This window comes from Serinus canaria, chromosome 10, assembly GCF_022539315.1.
Source record: "Serinus canaria isolate serCan28SL12 chromosome 10, serCan2020, whole genome shotgun sequence".
Taxonomy (NCBI): domain Eukaryota; kingdom Metazoa; phylum Chordata; class Aves; order Passeriformes; family Fringillidae; genus Serinus; species Serinus canaria.
This window is the reverse complement of record NC_066324.1, coordinates 20,171,724-20,190,702: the sequence shown is the minus strand read 5'-3', so window position 1 is coordinate 20,190,702 and position 18,979 is coordinate 20,171,724. Positions and strand designations below refer to the sequence as shown.

Genomic DNA, 18,979 nt, shown 5'->3' with positions numbered 1-18,979 from the left:
GCTTGTAAGGAGAGTGCCCTTAACGTCGCTCCTCCCTAGGGGGGTCGCCCCTCAGTGGGAGGGTAGTTCTTAATGGGGACCGCCTGAAATGGTGGCCCCTTCAGTGGGGGCTCCACTAAATGGGGGTCCCCTGAATGAGTCACCGTGAAATGAGGGCTGCCCTTAGTAATGCTCCCCTCCACACCGTGGGTTCCCCATGCGGCACATCCTCTATAATGGGGGGCTCGCTGCAACGGGGACCCCTCCGTACAGCGGTTCCCCGGCTGCGGGTGACCCCCGTAACGCAGGGGGATGTTCAGGTCCCGAGAGACCCCTCTCCGAGCGCAGGGAGAGAGCCCAGACCACCTTAGCGTACGTGAAGCTGGACTATCCTCTACTGTCCCGTCCCGTCCCCTCCCCTCCTGCGGCCGGCCCACACGCACACCCAGCCCTCCTTCTTCTCCACCTCCTCCTCCTCCTCCCACTTCCTCCGCGCAAGGCGGGCTGCCGGCAGAGGAGGGGCAGCGTCCCCCCGTTCCCCCGTCCGCGCCGAGCCCCAGCCGAGCCCGTAGCGATGCTCCGGGGGAGGCACCGCGCCGCAGCCGCAGGTGAGTGCGGGCCCGGAGGGATGCGCGTCCCGCAGGAGCCGCGGGGCAGCGCAGGGATGCGGGGGCATCGCGGCGGGGGGACCCCAGCCAGCGCCGCGCCTGCCTTGGGCTCCCCTGGCGGCTGAAAGCCTCGAGCGGGGGGGAGCCCTGCACGCCTTCCTCGGGATCGTCTGCTCCTCCTCGGGCCGTGCGAGGGAAAACGGGCGGCGGGCTCCGGATCCCGGCATTTTACCCATTTATGGACACTTTGGATCGTGCGGCCGATTGGCAGCGGGAGTGCGCTCAAGCTGCTGCCAGAGGTTTCTCTGGGTCTTGCCGCAGTGTTGCCCACCCTGATGCGGTGGCCGTGGCTGTGCGGAAGGGACAGAAGGACGGCCACGGCCACCCAGCCCTGCCACATCCCGAGCTCGTGTCCTGGCGAGGGCCCGCGAGCACCGAGGGGGTCCCAGTCGTGACCGTGGCCAGCCTTGGATGTGAGTGACACCGATGGGCCGGGATGGGATCGATGCCTTTTGAAGGGGTTTTAATGCCCCAAGCAGAAGGGGACGCGGTCACTGAGCCTTTCTGGTGACTGCTCATTGCTCCGTGAAGTTTTGGGGGTTTTTAAATCAAAGTGAGTATTCCCTTGGGGAGAGAGGGGGTTTCAACTTGAATCTCAGAGCAGCCGTGGCTTGCTGCATGCATTCCAGGGGGATACTGCCTTCAAAAGCAGCGGGCTTGGTGCACGGGAAGAATCCGGCTGGGCTTGTGCCCGCCTGGGAGAAGCTGGGGAGCTGCAAACTTTGTGGGAAAGGGACAAGAAGTGGAATGAGGGAGCCGGGACCGCTGAGGCCGCTTGCTTGTTCCCCCAAATGGCCGAAGTGTGGGGGAACGATGCCGGTGAGCTGATCCGAGCCCGCCGGCCATGGGAATGGTGACCTCCTGGGCAGGATCCCAGAGTGGCCGAGGTTGTGGAACCAGGATCGCAGCCGGCCGGGGCAATCCGCCTCCTTCCCGCTGGGCTCCGGGGAGAGCCCGGGACCCCGCCCGTGCCGCAGCACCTCGGGGGCGCTGGGCTTGCTGGGTGCCAGCGGGTCCAGGAGCTTTTCTTGCTCGATTCCTGCGGGCTGGCCGGGAGCTGGCGGCTGTTTGGGCATCACGTGGCGATGGAGGAGGCGGGAGAGTGTGGGGAGAGGCTCCCGCTCCGGGCATCGCATCCCGGGGAGGAAATGCCGGCAGCCTGCGTGCCCCGCTGAGAGCAGCCACGGGCGCATTGTTGGCGGCTGCCGGGGCCAAAAGAGATGTCCGAGGTGTTCCCCACGGCCTCGGCAGGCCGGGGAGGAGCGGGAGCTGATCAGGGAGGTTTCGCTGCTGCTGGCACGTGTTCCCTCGGCGCTTGGTTTGACTTTTACTCCCTCCCGGCCAAACGGGCCCGTGTGGGAAAAAGCCCTGAGAAGAGGGAAGGGAGGAAAAAAGGATAGGAATATTAAGAGGAAGAAGGGGTTGTGTTTATTCCACCCACTGCTTTTCCCAGGTGTAGGGTTTGGGAATTACAGGCTGCATGTGTTGGGCTTCTTGCAAGCATGGCCCCCAGCGCTGATTGCCACGTGTCCCTGTCCTCCCCCGCTGGCTGGGACAGTCCCAGAGGGAAAAGGCTGATGGTGGCAGCAAAAGCAGAGCAGTTTTGCTGGCCTGGCGCAGGTGAGGGGATGGCAGTGGTTGGGCAAAGTCCCTGTGGATTTCATGGAGAGAGGGAGCCCCTCTCCCAAATTTGGTTCACGAGCTCAGCCCTCTCAGACAATCCCTGTGCCCGGCTCCGGCCCTGCCCTGGGATCACTCGTCCTGCTCCGCAGCCCCGCAGGCAGAATGAACTGGGAGCTGGGTGAAACAGGGCGACTGCACCGTGCCCGGTGGCGTCACCCGATGCCGTGGTGACAGCGGGGCCGGTGTCACAATATCCCCGCGGTGAGGAGTTGCAGGTGCCCGGGGCTTTGGGGAAGGGAAGGAGCAGTGGGGAAACATCGGGACTCACAAGATCCTGGGTTTCTGTCCCAGCTTGTCCTCCCCTGACGCTGTCCCAGCTGGGAAGGGATCCCATGCCTGCACGGCCCTCCCACGCAGCATCTCCCAGGGAGATGGATTTAAAGAACACCCTCCCAAGAGATCCCTTTTGGAAGGAAAATAATTCAGCCTGGGTTTTTCTTCAAGCTTGCTTCCATTCGAAGGGAGCTGTTTTCCCTGGATCGAAGTGCTGGAAATTGAATTGGCACTGCCCCTCCTGGAAATGACCCCAAGGATTTATCCTGAGGCTAAAACTGTGGGAAATGATGTGGGGAGCTGCTTCCAAGGGTGCAAGCAGGGAGGGAAGCACCGCGGCTCCCGTGGGGGTCTCCAGGGGATTGCAGGGAAGCAGTGTCCTTCCTGGGAAGAGATCAATGGTCGGAGCTTGCATGAGAATCCCCCCAGGAAGGCTCAGTGAGGGCTGCAGCCTCATCTGTGCTGTTCTGGGCGAGCTGGGGAGCTCTGGTCCCCTCCTGGCAAAGCTGCAGCAGCACCAGTGGCTCTCTGCCTTGTCTCCCCACAAGTCTCCCTCCATATCTGCTCTGTTTCCCCTGCTGTTGATGTGGCTTTTATCTTATCTCCTCGTGCTCTTCCTCCATTTCCTCCTTGGTTTCTCTGCTAACGCTGCCACAAAAGGGAAAAATCCACTCAAAAATGGAGGAGATCCCCCTGCAGGGAGTCCATCCCTGGGCTTGGGGTTGCTGGGCCGTGCTGGGTGACAGGGGGTGACATTTGGCCATGCTGGGAGAGTGCTGAGAGATGCTCAGGTTTGTCCTGGGCTGCTTGGGTGATGTGCAGGATGCTCAGGAGATGCTGGGGGAGGCTGGCTGATGGTCCAGGGGTGCTCTTGGGGCTCACCTGATGGGCAGGGGTCTCAGTGGGGTGCTCAGGAGACGCTGGGTGGTGCCAGCTGATGCTCAGAGAGCACTTGGGGTTTTTGGGATGCAGGGCTGTGCTGGGACAGGCTGCCAGCTCCACCTGCTGGCACCCACCTCCTGTCACTGTGGGCCAGCCCCACCCCACAGCAGCCCCAAATCCCCTGAGGGAGAGGCTGAGCTGCTGCCTGGGGTAAAAACCACATTACTTTACAGGGTGATGCCAGGAATGGGAATTTTGGGCACTCTGGGTCTGTGTCTGCTGGCTCCTGACCCGAGCTGACCCAGCTTGGCTCCCTGCTGCCTGCAAGAGATGCTCTGTGAGCTGTGGAACCAACTCAGCCAGAGCTTTCCTGGGCTTTTCCAAGGAGATGGATGGAGAAATGCCCCAGCAGGCTCCCAGGACTCCCCCCAGGGCAGGAAGGGTGTGATCCTGTGGAAAGGGGAGATCTCTGCACAATTAAAGCCCTCAGAACTGGCCAGGCTGTAGAATTGTACAGCAGACTGTGCTGCCCACACAGGGATTGGACCTGCAGTGACATTCCCCTGTGGAATGGACTCAGATGTGCAGAGATTCCCTGTCTTGATCTGAGGCCTGCCTGATGCACAGAAAGTTTGTGCTGAGATTATCAGACATTAATATATTTATAGTTGTTTTATTTGTGTTTTCATCAAAAGTAGCTCATTTGGAGACCAAATATCAGTCAAACAACTTTTATACATTGTTAGTTTCGTTTTTAGTAAGTTTATTTACTCTTTTTGCTTGAAAAACAAATGAAGTGGGAAAAGCTTTTTTATTACAGAAGTATATTTTTGTCTTAGCCAAACTTAGCTTGGGAGTTTGTGCAAGGATTTACACATATTTGGAACTAAAAAATCTGTACTAACCTTTGATGTTCTGCCTCGGAAGGTTTGGAATTTTTGATGCTGAGGCTACATTTGTCAGAGATATTAACAGGAGAACTGAGCAATCTGGAGAAAGGACAGAAGAAAATGCCCCATGACCTCCTGTGCCATTCTATTGCAAACCACCAGGGTGGGAGATTTGGAGTGAGCAGCAGCAGGAGCAGAGAACTGATGGAATGTTTGAGTCGGGGTGGTGTGTGAGGCTGGGATGTTCATGGTTAATGCCCCAAAGCATGGAGCATTTGCAGGAACTGCCCAAGTGCAGAGGGGCACAGCCCCAGCCCAGGCTGCAGTTCCCTGTTGGACAAGATAAGGGAAGAGGCTGAAAAGAGACAAATGCTGCCAAGTGCCTTGGTCAGCCTGCAGTTAGCCTGCAGATGGTCATCCCCTCTGATGGGCCATAATTGCCCTCTCAACTGCACCTATAAGCAGTTGTGTCACAAACAAACAAATACACTCAGGTGTCCTTTGATCTGTGATCTGCAGAGTTACATCATCTAGAGTAAAAGTCCCTGCCCCAGGGGAGGTACCTGGCTGTTCCCACCCAGCCTGAACATTTTATTAACCCTGGAACTCTGTGCTTCCTGTGCTTCCCTCACCCCAGGTCAGTCATCACTGTGGAATTGCAACCTTCCAGTCTTGTTGGAAGATCCATGGGTGCTGGGATCTTTCTCCTCTTACCCTTTCCTACCCTTTCTTTTCCTTAGGGTAAAATATATTTGTGGTATTATTTTTATGCTTTTGTATTGCCTTATTACAGTATATAATAACCAAAACAGCATCACTGCAAACAAATTGTTGTAAAATAAACCCCATATCTATATATATGTATATATATATTTATAATCACCATTTAATCAGCATTGTTTCACTCTAATCAGCCCCAAGGGATCAATTAACAAGAACCTGGTTCACCCTTATATCCCAGCAGAGACTGACACATGACACGACACTCGAGGTTCATGTGGCCAGAGGAATTTTTTTTTTCTTTTAATTGCAGTTCCCTTTGTACATTTTCAGAAAGCCCACACAGTTGGGCCTGATTGGCTGGATTTATTTACCACCCAGCTTACTGGCCAATAGCTGTCTGCATCCCTAATGGCCTAGGCTGGTTCCCCAGCAGCCTAGAGTGTTGAGTTATAATTGGGGTTATAACTGTGAGGCCTCCCCAACTGTTAGCCACCACAGTTCCCCCTTTCTGATTTTAAATACAAAGGCAATGTTTGTTGTCTCCTGCAGGGCCCTTTGAAGATTGGGTGGCAAACAACTGCACATTGTTCAACATAATTGACACAAATTATAAGCCTAGGTAGGATGAGGCTCTGCATCCAACTTGATAAGGCTAGCCTTACCAGTTGTTGTGTATCCCAAATTCCATCAAAAAGGATTTTTCAAGCATGTCCAAGAGCCATCAAGCATGGCTTCTTAGGGTGGTGTGCCCCACACTATTCACATTCATAACCCAATTACACAAACAAAGAAAATTTAATTTAACCTGCTTACAAATGGTAAAACTAAAAACTTTCATGCTTCTACTTTGGATATGTCCCAGGTTGGTTAGACTTACAGGGACAGTTTGCTTTCATGTGACCTTGTTACCTACATCCATAACACCAGTGTGTTAACAGCAACTGCAAAAGAATCTGTCTTAGATTGCAAAGCAAGAGGTCACCAAAAGTATGTATTCTATTACCATCTGTTAAAACCAGGTGGGGCAGTTTTCTTTATCTCTTCCACAACCAATCCTCCCTCCTGGAGATATCTTCTGTTAATGGGCCATTAAGTGTCACCACCTGACTGATAAAATTCCATCCTCCCATTGTGAGATTCTCCAAGAGGACTGCAGCCAACCTCTTAGACTGCTACCAACACCCTGTCAGTGGTTTTTTTTACTACTGCATTTTATTTTAATTTTCCTAATAAATGGTAGGGTTTTCTTAAATTTATGCATACCAGTAAAGAACAGTTACTCCTATTCTCATGTCTTTGCTGAAAGCCCCTTAAATTCTAAACTATAATAATTCAGAGGGAGGGGGTTTACATTTTCCATTTCAAGGGAGGCTTCTGTCTTCATTCTGTCCTTCAAACCAAGACAGAATCAGCTAACAAAGCAATACTCTCTGTTTCAGTCCCAACTTTAGTACATGCATAAATAAATTTATTTAAGGATGGATTTTCTTTTGGTAACAAATCTAGCCCTTTTGCAGTCCTCATTTGCATTATCCCATGCCAGTTTTCAATCGATTTCTTGCATCATTATTTATTTTTTGCTTTTCCCTGGCCTCTTGTGTCCTCTTTATGAATTGCATGTATGGTTCCTTGGGGCCCTGTTTGATCGTGGAATACCTCTGGATCGGTGTTGCCATGTCTGCAACATTCAGCAGGGCTTGTATCCCCAAGTCTTTTGCCTGTATTAATATTAAAGGATGTAGGCATGCCTGTAACTGAGGATTGTCAACAGGGGGCAGTCCCATAAGCTGAGAAACCCTAGCCCCAAAGCGTGGATCTTGCTACGGTACCTCTAAATTGCACTGCTCTTGATCCTCTGCATATCACCACCAGGTGTACTCAGACATCATTTACTGAACTGGGGTACAAAGCATCTTCACTATCTGTTTAATATCAGAAGGGTTCATCTCACTGGCAGTAAGAAACAGCAACATCCTTGCTACTGCCAGAGACCACAGCACGTGTTTGGCAGCTGGCCGGAAAACAGTTCAGGGAGGCCCTGCTATTTGAGGGAAACATATTTGTCAGTTGTGTTCCAGTCGCATCTCAGCACTGGGAATGCTCCGATCATCCCGCCCACAGGCTTTGAGCCACCCTATGACACTGGGGCCGTGGGCACAGAGATCTTTTCCGCACCTTTGAGATTCCCATCTGCAACAGCAATCAGCTTTACCTGCCTCCAGAAGCTGACTGGATCGTAGGTAGAGATGGTGACTGATACTGGTGGTGCGGCTGAAGTTCCCCACGCCAGTTGGCAAGAGTGTGATAGCTTGGGTTCCCCTCATTAAGATGTTTGAGTTTAATCATGGAAAGCATCCCTTGGACTTCCCAAGCCCTGGCTGTGGATGTGGCAGGGTATGATGTCCCACAGTCCTGGGAACCGGCAGCCTCCATCAGCGCTGGGTGCCACTTGACTTCTGGGCTCTGCTCGTGTGCTGATCCTGTTGGTGGGTGCACCAAGCGGTGTCTGGGCTGCCCGCTCAGCTGCAGGCAGGGGTGTGCCAAGCACGTTAACCGCGATGCAGAGCACAGTGGCACGGTGCAGGCGGGCTCAGGTGCTGCACAAATGCATCTGTTGCCACCAGTGGCGGGGTTATGGCGGCGTGTCAGGATGGCACTGCAGGGACAGGGGGCTCTGGCCACTGCAGCGCCATCCCCGGCTGACAGCCACTCCCCTGTAAGTTTCTTGCCTGTCATCTCTGCCCGCACGCCCAAGGTGGCATTCACTCCTGCCTTGGATTCCCCCTGCCCTCTCTCCTTACGAGACAATCCAGTGGGTGGTGCCCACAGTGCCTCAGCTGCGGCTTTCACACTCTGGTCAGCTTTTATCTGTTTTAAAGTGTCCAGTACCAAACACCAGGTCGTTTAAAGGTCTTGAGTTGATTTGTTGCCTTGTGAGGCAGAGTCAAATACCAGATCACCAGCCCGCTCCCATGTTTGTACATTAAAAGCAGCTTCTGTAGTTGTACCCAGTCCATGTCTCTTACACCATGATAGCGAGGCTTGTAGAGCCTGTTCATAATATTTTATTCCTGGATGAAAAGAGGGTCCATACCTGTACAACAGCCTTTTCCTCCAATGAGACTTGCGTCCTCATGTTCCCAGTGGACACTTTTTCTATTTGCAATGGTCGGGACTCTCTGCAGCTCTACTCACTCCTGGCAGCTCACCTGGCTGCCTCTCTGCTGGGCTCCATCTCCCCGCTCTCTGCACGGCAGCCTGCTGCCTATCACATTGGGTATCAAAACCTCTTGCAGTCAAGATGGACACATGACATGACATTCGAGGTTCATGTGACAACAGCAAATTTTTGTTGCATGCAGTTCCCTTTTGTAAGAGATGGTCTGAAGTTTCCCTCATTTACCTCACGAGCGTCACAAGGACAGAGACTAAGATGCTGAAGAGCCCAACTAGCGTTCTGGCCTGGTTGAGGTGGATGCTTGCCAAGTGATTGTTTGCAGGTCTGCATGCTGTGCTGCCACGGTACACTGCTTCAGGCCAGGACTGGTGAGGAGCAGCTTGCTCTGTACACTTACGCCTGCTTCATGGAGCAACAAGTCTCATCACAATAGCCCATGAATTTCCCACCTCTTGGCCAGATGCCACTCGCTTTAGACAAAGACTATAAACAAGTAACTTTGGTGATCCCCCACAGAATGAAGATGAGTCTATTGGGTGGACCATGACTTTATCTCTCCCTTGGTAGCTATACCCCCCCTTCTCTCTCTCTCTCCTTTACTTTGTTTTCTTTCTATCTCTCCTCTGTCGCATAATTGTTGTTGGCGCTCAGTAAAGGTGCGCTGCTGTGATTAAATTGAAAGTCCCCTGCTGTGTGTCTTTTGCACTCTGAGATCAGTAAAACGAACATCATGACCCCCACTTGTACTGGCAGACCCTGACACCTTTATATAGTTTCAGGAAGGCTGTGTGGTTGGTCCTGGTTGGCTGGATTTAGTTACCAACCAGTTTACTGGCCAATAGCTGTCTGCATCCCTAACGGCCGAGACTGGTCAGGTTATAATTGGGGCCATCTATAACTGTGAGGCCTCCAGACCAGCTGTTAGCCACCACACTTGCACCTTGTGGGAAATGGCTTGTAACCCTCTGTCACCCTGTGCCATCAGAGGCTGCTGGCTGTGGGGACTTGCTTTGCTCATGGCTCGTTCTCTCTCTTTTCCAGGAAGGCCAGCTCACCTCTCCCACGGGGACAGCGGCACCAAGGTATAAATGGCCTCCAAACGGTACTCGCACTCTGCAGGCCCCGTCATTTTCAAGAAGCTGCCTCGTCTGGCGCCCGCCCCCAGCTTCCTGCCCAGCAAAATCCCAGGCACATCCAGCCCCGTGCCCCAGCCTGGCTCTGAGAACCATTTCAGCTACAAGGGCTCCTACTTTGCCTGCCCGCTGCAGAGCCCCGAGGGCCCCGAGCAGCCCCCGGCTGGCTGGAGCCCCACGCCCGCCTACCTGCACTACGGCCCCGGTGCCCTGAGCCAGCCCGTGCCGGCCGAGGGGCCACTGCTGGGCTTCCTGCTGTACCCACCTGAGAGCCTGGGCTCCAGGCTGCAGCCCCTGGACAACCAGAACAGCAAGGACAGCCTGAGCCATGAGCAGCTTATGGCCAGAAAGAAGCTGGACAGTCCCAGGTGCCCCTTGCCAGTGAAGAAGCCAATAGTGGTGCAGAAGGCAGCTCCTCTGGCAGTCCCCAAGCCCATGTACGGAGCCCCTGCCTCCTTCCTGGCTCCCAGGATGGCTCTGCTACTGGGAGCCCAAGGAGAGAGCTTGCAGCAGCAGCAGCCAGGGGAGGCAAACTGGGCCCTGCCCCCTGCCACCCACCCTCTGCATCCCAGCGAGCCCCACAGGAGAGGTCCCAGTGCCGACCACAGCCTCCTGCCACTGCCCTCCAGCCTGAGCCTGCCTTCCAGAGAGCAGCTGAGCTCCCCCACTGCCTTAACCCATTACTGCGTCACCTTTGATAAGTATGGGCCATCCCCCAGCAGCCCGTTCCTGGAAACAAGTTGTCCCTCTGCCCAGAGCCAGAAGAATGTGCCAGGGGTGCCCAGCCTCAGCCTGGAGCCCTGGCCCAAGCTGCAGCCACCTGAGAGCAGCCCAGTGATCCAGGAGAGGTCAGCACTGTGCTACCCACCTCCCCCCTACCCACTGTCACCCCACAGATCTGGCCCCCTCTACCACCCCCCAGCTCCCAGTGTGGGAGAGCCCAGTGCCCTGCCCAGCTTTGGCTACGTGGGAAGCAGGGAGCCCTCGGCCAGCACCTACCTCAAGGCCCAGGAGCCCAGGAGTTACTTTCCCAGCCCCTTGGAGCCCTACGTGCCCAGGACAGCGGGTGCCAGTCTGGGGGCGGCGCTGAGGGATGCTGAGCCGGCCAGGGATGCTGAGCTGCCCAGGAACAGTGGGTACCCAGGGTTTGCCCTCAGCCCAGGCCGTGCATCCGTGTTCCACGGCTCCTTTCCCGGCACAGAGCCGGGCTGGGAGCAGCACAGGGCAGGCAGTCCACAGTGGCGAGCAGCACCGAGGCACAGCAGCGCTTTCCAGCCTGTCTGCACCTCAGAGAAGATTTCTGGGGGCTCCGCTGGGCTTTCTGAGACATTTCCTGAGGGAGGAGGGAGCTGGGAGAAACCCAGGCAAGGGGAGGAGGAGCCCCTGTATCCAGGGAGGAGGAACAGCAGCCCAGCCCCTCAGGACACCCCCCGTGGGGGACCAGGGGAAGGAAATGCCTGCAAGGTCAAGGATCCAGCCAAGGAGCTCCTCTGCCCTTCTCCATCCGTGACCCCCATCAAAGGGCTGGAAGATCTGAGGGACACCAAGGCTTTGTCATCATCCCCACCAATGCCTGTGATCCACAACGTCTTCAGCCTGGCACCTTACCAGGAGTACCTGGAGAAGGCCAAGGGCACCGAGCCCATCCTGTTCTGCAGGAAGCATCTGTGGGAGGACTCCTCAGCCCAAAACACGGCTGGCAGCCAGGAGCCTGCTGCCCTCAGAGACGCCTCGCTGGCGTCCAGCCTGAGGGCGGGCAGTGATGCAGTGCAGAGCCAAGGGGAAAGCTGTTACAGGAGCATCCCCAAAAAGCCAAAGCCTGTGCCCCAAGAGCTGGAGTCTCAGGAGGGCAGCCCTGACAGGGAGGGCACCAAGGAGTCACCCCCTAAGGACATGGTGCTGGACCTTAGCTTCAAGAAGAGACTGGTGGAAGCTGGGGACACCCAGAGCCCCCCTGGCTGTGCGGCGGGGACACTGGAGCGAGAGGATAAGGAGGAGAGAGAAGCTGCAGGAGGGAAGGTGGGGCTGGGAGAGAGGGCTCAACCCCAGGTGCTTGAGGCAGACTCTGGGGACAGGAGCAGCTTCCAGAGCTCAGCCAACCTCATGTTCCAAAAATACAAGCTGCTGCCCTCCCTGCCAGCCAGCACTGAGCCCCCCCAGCAGGATGGCAGCTCTCAAGCCCCCCAGCCCAGCCCCCCCAGCAGCACCCCAACTCCAGCTCCCCCAGTCTCCTCTCCATCCAGCAACCCCCCGTTCCCACCACCTGGCCCCCAGCTCAGCATCATCCTAGCCCCAAACCCTGCCCAGACTGTGCTTCCCACAGCCCCCTCCACTCCAGAGGAGGAGAAGGTGGTGGTGGTCAAGAAGGTTGGTGTCCCCTCACGGGCCCCCTCGGGGCAGTACTTCAGCACCCTGCACACCTTGCTCTGTGACACCATTTCGGGCTCGGTGTCCCGCTCCTCCCCAGAGCTCTTGCGGCAGTGGCTGAAGAAGGCTGAGCTGGCAGAAGAGCTGGGGGAGATGCCCAAATCCTTGCCCAGCTCCAAAGATGGCTCCAAGGCTCCCAATCCTCAGAAGCCCAGCAATGGCAAGGAGATCTGGCTGGCTTTCCAGGACGTGGCCGGGCTCCTCACCAAGCTGCTCTCCCAGCTGAAGACCTTCATGTCTGCTTGCCCTTTCCCTCACGTCGTCCGGGCGGGAGCCATCTTCATCCCCATCCACGTGGTGAAGGAGAAGCTCTTCCCAAAGCTGCCCGGGAGCTTCGTGGACCAAGTGCTGCAGAAGCACAAGGTGGAGCTGCGTCCCACCACCCTCTCAGAGGAGAGGCACCTGAGGGACCTGGAGCTGAAGAGCTGCACCTCCCGCATGCTGAAGCTCCTGGCGATCAAGTGGCTTCCCGAAATCTACCCTGACCTGCTCAACCTCCACTGGCACAACTCCATCCAGCAGCAGCTTGGTAGGTAGCCCGGCATCACCTGGGGATGGGTCCCTGTGGCTCTCCCAGGGATGTTCCAGCTGCACCTGCCCTCCAGGTGCTGCTGTTCTTGAGGAGCATCCAAAGGTGCCTCAGCATCCCTGTCCTACTGAGGGTTCTGCCCAGCTCTTCCTCCGTGTGTTGTGGAGGGTGAAAGTCTGAGCTGGAAGGGAGAAAACTCATCCTGGGGGTGTCAAGGAGGTTTCAGACAGTTCCAGACCACCTGTGCCCATCCAAGGGTGCAGTGTCAGATCTCTCACCCATGGCTGTCCCATCTAGCTGATGACTTCACTGCTCTGTCCAGATACCCTTTTGTTGCTGCTCAAGGCCATTAACAGCACCTTTATTTTTTCCAGACTCAAGCTCAGAGACTGGCCAGCAGCCTTCCAAGTAAGTAACTCTTCTTCCAGAGTGGGTTTATAGGAATTTAAGGTATTTGTTTGTCAATTTGTGGAGGTGTATGTGTGTGGATTTCATGTGATGATGAGCAGCTGGAGCTGGCTGGGGAGGCTGTGCTCCTGGGGCTGGGCTGGAGCCAGGAATATTCAGGATCTGAAGATGTGCCCTCCCTAACCACTCCTTCCTTTCCCAGGTAGCCCTGGCCTGGAGGCACTGAAAACTGATGGCAAAGCAACAGCCACAGAGAGATCAAGAAAAAAGGAGGCAAGAATGAAGAATGTTCCAAGGGCAACAGCCAAATGATGACAGGAATTGGAAGGTCCTGAGTCCCCAGAGCCAAGGATGCCGACACCACCAGCAGCCCTGCAGGCAGGTGCTCAGGTCCCACTGGCATCAGGATCATCCAGGATGCTGATACCTTGGCAGGGACCCTCTGGGGATGCTGCTCAGGCTGGAGAACAGCTCGGGGTGCTCCAGGGACATACACAGGGATGCTACTGGCAGGTTATCTGGGCCTGCAGGCATGGGCTTGAGCCCCTCATGGCAGCTGGAGCTGCTTTTCTTTGAATGGATCATCTTTCAGTGCATGTCCCACCTCCATCCATGATTACCTTGGTGAGCTGAGAGGGAATGGCTGGAGTTCCAGTGGGGCTGGAGCAAGAGGAGCGTGGAAATGGCCACAGCACCGTCCCCAGCCTTGGAAAATGGGACTGCAGGGATGACATCCCACCTCCTCCTCTCTCCTCTGAATCCCCCTCCTGATTTATCCATGCTTTTCCCAATAAACATGCCCTTCCTCTGGGATTTTCACCTTTAAAGTGCCACCAAGACCTGGCACAACAGCAAGGGCAAGGGAATCGTGACTTTCATAGTCCCAGGACTAAGTTGGTTTTGTCATAAATGAAAACATTTTACAAATGTTCTGGATTAACCTTTATAAGGAGCTGCTGCCTTCAGGTCATGTGTTTTGGGTTGGTTTTTTCTTTAAATACAGTAATTTATACATGTCTTTTAATTTAAACTAAAAGGCTGCAAGAAACTCTTAAAGAGACTCTTAAAGAAAAGAAAACCAAATCACTTCACATCTCAGATGCTGTCCAAAGGAGAACGTGGGAGATGCACGTTTAGGGACCACCTTGGTGGAGACTGAAGGAGCAGAGAGGGGAATGATGCTGCCAAACCTTGGAAGGAGGGAATCCTTTCATCTCAAAGGATTCTGGGCATGCCAGGAGGGATGTAGGCATGCCAGGACTAATGGACAGCTCCTCACCCTGCGGGGCTGCAGCAGGGTACACAACAGAGGCCTTAAAAACTCATCTCTCAGGTGTTCTTCAAGGAAAAGAACAAAACAAGGGTTATTCTAATTTTTTATTTCACTACAGGGAATATTTATTTTAAACTAAGAAGATGGGGTGGGGGAGTGTGGGTGGAAATGACCCAACCAGAACTGTACTTATTTTAGCCAAAAGGTGTGTTTGCAACTGGGGGATTTCTGTGGGTGCCTTCTTGGTTTTCCATGGGGTGGCTGTGGATGTGAGGGAGATGCTGATGTTCTCCTCACTCCCACCCCCCACCACTCCATGCCTGTGTACAGTGATTTGGAAAGCAGTGTTTGTTAATAATGTTGGTTTTGTACATCTATAAGGTTCCAGGCAAGAAAGTACCTTCCCTTTATTTAATTTTTTTTTTAAGAATATGAAGAGTTGCCTCACCTGGTTTAAGTGAGTTTGGCTTGTTTCCAGACATGCCCTGCTTCTGTCTCTGCTTCCCAGCGTGGGCACAACAGGAACTTCCTGGGGCTGGAGGGTCCCCAGATCCCCCACCCGATGCACTTGCCCTCTTCTCCCTGCAGCAAGCCAAAAGTGCTGTGCCCAGCCCCTCTGTGCCATCACTGGAGGTTAAAGCCAGTGTCCAGGATGCCATCCCAGCAGCACATCCCAGCCTCCACAAACCCCATGGGTGACAGCCTGAGAAGAGGGTCCTGGTGGATGTGTGAGCATCAGAAACTGGGCAGGAGAGTCTGGGGTGCTCAGGGATGCAGCCTGGGCTGACCCTGTGGGGACCCCTGGGACCCTCCCCCGTGGGAGCCTCCATCAGGCACAGAATCTGCCTGATCCCAAAGGTCAAGTGCTGCAATCCACGTTCATCAGCCCCAGGTGGTGGAGCCCAGGCGGTGAACACTGCCACAGCCTCACAAACAGGGAGTTTTGGGGAGTATCAGCAGGGTTTGGGGATCATCCTGCCTGGAGGGACACACCCACCCCCTCCGTCTGCTGCTGAGAGCTCCATGAGGAGCAGAGGGAAGCTGAGACCCCTCCAGCTTCACCTGGGGGAGTGCAGATGAGTTTGTGTGTTAATTGGGAGCAGCTGGAACAGAGCCACAGCCTCCCCTGGGAAAGCAGATAAAAGCCAGGGCTTGGCTGGGCCTTGGGGCTCTCTCCTCCTGGGTGCTGCCAGGTGAGGGGTGCTGCTGGTCCTGGCTTTCCTTGGGGAGGTTTCTGAGGGGGAGGTGGGTGTTTGGGGCAGGGAGTGAGGGAATGTCTGAGCCCTGGGATGGTTACAACCCTGTGCTGCCTCCGGGAGCTTCCCAGGAGGTGCTGAGGCTTGGCACAGGCTTTCCTGAGCTGGGAGCCTGCTGGGGACAAGTGATGGGGGTTTCAATGAGGAGCTCCGGGGATAGGAAGCTTGGGAATGGGTCAGGCATTGGGCTGTGGGAGTGCAGAGAGCCAGCCTGAATCTCCTGCTGTCCCTCTCCACAGCTGAGCTCTGGCCGTGGCCTCTGCGAGAGGAGCCGAGGGGTCGGAGCGCCGAGTCCCCCGGGCGCCGCTGCTGCCCTGCAGGCAGGAACGATGCTCCGTGCGGAGAGGGGAGGGGCTGCGGGCACAGCCCCGTGTCCTGCTGCCCGCGGGGCTGTCCCTGCCCGCAGCCTGTGCTGCACAGCCTTCCTGCTGCTGGCCGTGTGTGTGCGTGCCACTGCTGTCCCCTACGGCCTGGGCGCTCTGGCTGCTGTCACCTGGGGTCCCCCGGGCTCAGCAGCCTCCCAGCGAGGGGTGGGTGACACTCTGGGGACAGCGTGTGGGGACCTCCTCTCCTCGGGCTGCTCCCCAGGGATGCAGGGAGATGTGACCCCTGGGGCAGGTGCTGGGGGACAGAGCCTGGGGACAGGGACTGCGGCCACACGGACATCTGGGACCTCCCTGCAGGGGCAGGCTGGCTCTGGGCACAGGGAAGGGCTCAGGCTGGGCACAGCAATGGCTGTCACGCTGTCCCCCACACCGTGGCCTGGCAAAAGGGTGCCTGCTGCCTCAGCTCGGCTCTTCCAGCCTCAGGGTCCCAGCCCTGCAGGTGCCACCGTGGCTGGGATGGGCTCCACAGCCCCTGGTGTCATCCCAGAGCTTGGACAGACGCTTGTGACAGAAGAATCCACGCCCAGCCAGCCCAGGACAGCATCAGTGGGACCTGTTCCCACTGCAGCAGGACCTCCAGGGCCCAGCCCTGCCAGCCCAGGCTCTGTGCCTCCCCCCTGCTCCACAGAGCCAGCTCTGCAGCGTGCCTCTGAGCCTGGGCACCGCACTGCCACCAGCAGCAGTGTGACATCTCCGTGCTGCCCGCTGCGCTCTCCTGGGGCTGGGCATGCAGCCAGCTCCCTGCTCAGCTCCCAGAGCCTGGCTGTGCCCTCAGTACTGACCCTCCATGCCCACGCCGCGTCCAGTGGCTCCAGCACTTCCCAGAACTCCTCCACAGCCACGGAGCAGCTCCCTGCAGCCACCAGAGTGGCCTCCAGCCCAGCTGAGCTGATGACAAAGGGCAGGCCTGGCTCCACAGGGCGGAAACCCCCTGCATCCCACCCCTCCAGCCTGCCCCTGCCCTCCCAGCCTGTGCACGTGCTGCCCTTGCAATTCCGGCTGCTGGGCATCGCTTACGGCCCGGCTCTGGGCAGCAGGAACTCCGAGAGCTACCGGCAGCTGGAGGGAGATGTGACACTGATGGTGGGTGCTGCAGGGGCCTGGGACACATCTGGCACTGTGGGCTGGGGGGTGGTGCCAGGCCCTGCTGGGGGAGAAGCCTGAGTGCTGCATCAGCCCTTGGCTGGTTGGGTGCCCACCTGAGCATGGTGGAGGTGGGCAAACCCCTGGCACTGCTCTGCTGGAGCTTGGCTTGAGGTGGGGCTGGGCTCCCCTCACCCCTGGCAGCCAGCAGGGCCCTGGCACAGGGCACTATTGCTGGGCTGTTCCCTCCCAGGATGGGGCTGGCTGCTCTGGGTGTCCCAGCTCATCCCCAGGCATTCCCAGAGCTCTCCCTGGGGTGCCAGTGTGCCCTCCCCTGGGCAGGCTGAGCTGGCTTCCCTTTCTTTTATTGCCCACCTGCTCCTGCATTTCCCCTTCACATGGGGGGGGGGGGGCTTGGAAAACCTCCTCAATTAATGCCCAGGTGCTTCTTCCTTCCAGCTCAACCAGATGCTGTCCAGCTACGAGAGCTTCCTGCAGGCCAATGTCCTGGAGTTCCTGTGAGTGTGCAGCTGCTCTGGAGGGCTGGGTTTGCAGGAGCAGTGGCCTGAGGGAGCCAGCCTGGCATCAAGGAGAGTCCTGAGTAGGAGAGCACCTTGTTCCACTTTGATAGAGGCTGTCTGTTCCCTTGGGAAAGGTGCATTCCAGAGGAGGGGCTGCTTCCCACAAACACCTCGTGGGAATGTTTTTCCTTGGCCTCCCTGAAGGCTGGGAGGTGGATGTTGGAGTGAGTGGCTGATAAGGGCAGAAACCTTGTGGGCTTTAGTGAATGTTTGGTGGTGTAGGCTGTTTTGGCTTTCCTCTTTACATGTTCCTGAGACTTTCTTCAGCCTTTCCCAGAGCAGAAACATGGAAATACTGAGTGTGTGCAGTAAAGATGGACCCTGCTGGAAGAAGCAGTGCTCTCTGTTTCTTTTCCAAGCTGCTGCAGGTTTGCCTTGGAGGGAAGGGTTTGCCCAGAAAATGCTCCAGACAGAAGCACTGAGGGGCTTCACTCCCTCCCTGGTGTCATCATGCTGAGGGATCCCTGTCTGAATTCCTGGACAATCCCACCTGGACAAAAGCAGTAGGTGTGCTGCCCACTGTCTCCTGTCCCTCCAGGAATGGCTCAGTGGTGGTGCGAGGGCAGGTTCTGTTCCGGGGGGATGCTCCTGCTCCCTCCAACTCCCACCTCATCCGGACAGTCGTCACAGAGGCCAGCAAGGGAAGGAGCATCTTCAGCTGGCAGCTGGAGCCCCAGTCTGTCCAGTCTGCTGGTGAGTCCTGGAGATCTCCCCACAGCAGGGCTGCTGCTGCTGCTGCCCAGTGCCCTCCTTGTGCCTCTCTCCGTGCACTTTGGGTTCCAGGCTTTTCCTTCCCTGAACATCCTTTCTCCTGGCCTGTGCAAAGCCTTTGTAAGGATGTGGAGGGTGGTGGAGGGCACATCTGTAGCAGCTGGGCCTGTGTGGGTCTGGGCTTCTGCTCAGCTCCGTGGCCTCCCCTCTGTGCCCCAGCCCTGCTGTGCTGGGAAATGGTACATCCTGGGCTCTTCCCTCCTTCCAAGGGATTGCTCCTCACTCAGCTGCCCTGCTGCTTTCTGCCTTTGGTGTGCGACCATGGATTTGCTCTGGGCTGATCCCCGTCTCCCAAGGAAGCTGCAGGAGCAGGAATGAGTGGAACTCTCCCCAACTCCCTTAGGCTTCAGCCTGGAGAACCTGGACCCGGAGAAGCTGTCCATCTCCCTCACTGGCTCCCAGCTTGGCATGGACAGCATGGAGAGCCTGGTCAGAGAGGTATGCCAAGCCTTGGGGGCTGTTCCAGAGGGAGATGCTGGGGGAATGGGCACAGGCTGCCTGGGTGCTGGAATAGCCTGTGCTAAACAGGGCAAGGTGTGAACTGTTGCCTTCTCCCTGCCCAGGTAACTGCATCTGTCAGTGCCCTCTACCACGTCAGGAACTTCACCATCTCCCAGCTCAGGTATGGCATGCAGCTGCTCCTCTGCCAACCTCCTCATTTCATTCCCTTCACTCTCTCCTGTGCCCTCTGCAGCTAATCAGCTGTGCTGCAAGGATGGAGGGCATGGGGAAAGGTGGGAGGGGATGTGCAGCTGGAGCAAACTGGAACTGAGCCCCTTCTGTGGGCTCTCAGGAGAAAACCTCCAGGAAAGGTGCTGGAGCTGGGTCCCAACCCTCCTGCCTTGCTCAGAGCTCT

The 18,979-nt window shown here is 56.5% G+C and overlaps 2 protein-coding genes across 16 annotated transcripts in view; both read left to right on the top strand.

Moving 5' to 3' along the window:
* The first annotated feature begins 471 nt into the window (after positions 1-471).
* C10H15orf39 (chromosome 10 C15orf39 homolog) lies at positions 472-14,455 on the top strand. Its single transcript, XM_050978313.1, has 4 exons — positions 472-587; positions 9,318-12,365; positions 12,740-12,773; positions 12,976-14,455. The coding sequence occupies exons 2-4, from the start codon at positions 9,365-9,367 to the stop codon at positions 12,977-12,979; spliced, it is 3,039 nt and encodes a 1,012-aa protein (XP_050834270.1). The 5' UTR covers positions 472-587; positions 9,318-9,364; the 3' UTR covers positions 12,980-14,455.
* A 1,031-nt stretch (positions 14,456-15,486) lies between these two features.
* LOC103823212 (mucin-1) overlaps positions 15,487-18,979 on the top strand; it is a 35,086-nt gene continuing 31,593 nt past the window's right edge. For 10 of the 15 annotated variants that reach the window (XM_050978323.1, XM_050978314.1, XM_050978325.1 and 7 more), the window contains exons 1-5: positions 15,487-16,771; positions 17,231-17,289; positions 17,891-18,045; positions 18,467-18,561; positions 18,687-18,745. In XM_050978323.1, coding sequence (XP_050834280.1) covers positions 15,632-16,771; positions 17,231-17,289; positions 17,891-18,045; positions 18,467-18,561; positions 18,687-18,745 — 1,508 coding nt within the window. In that variant the 5' untranslated portion in view covers positions 15,487-15,631. Of the gene's footprint in view, positions 16,772-17,230; positions 17,517-17,890; positions 18,046-18,466; positions 18,562-18,686; positions 18,746-18,979 lie in introns of those variants that run through there. The other 5 variants (XM_050978321.1, XM_030228357.2, XM_050978319.1 and 2 more) reach the window with 5 other exon arrangements.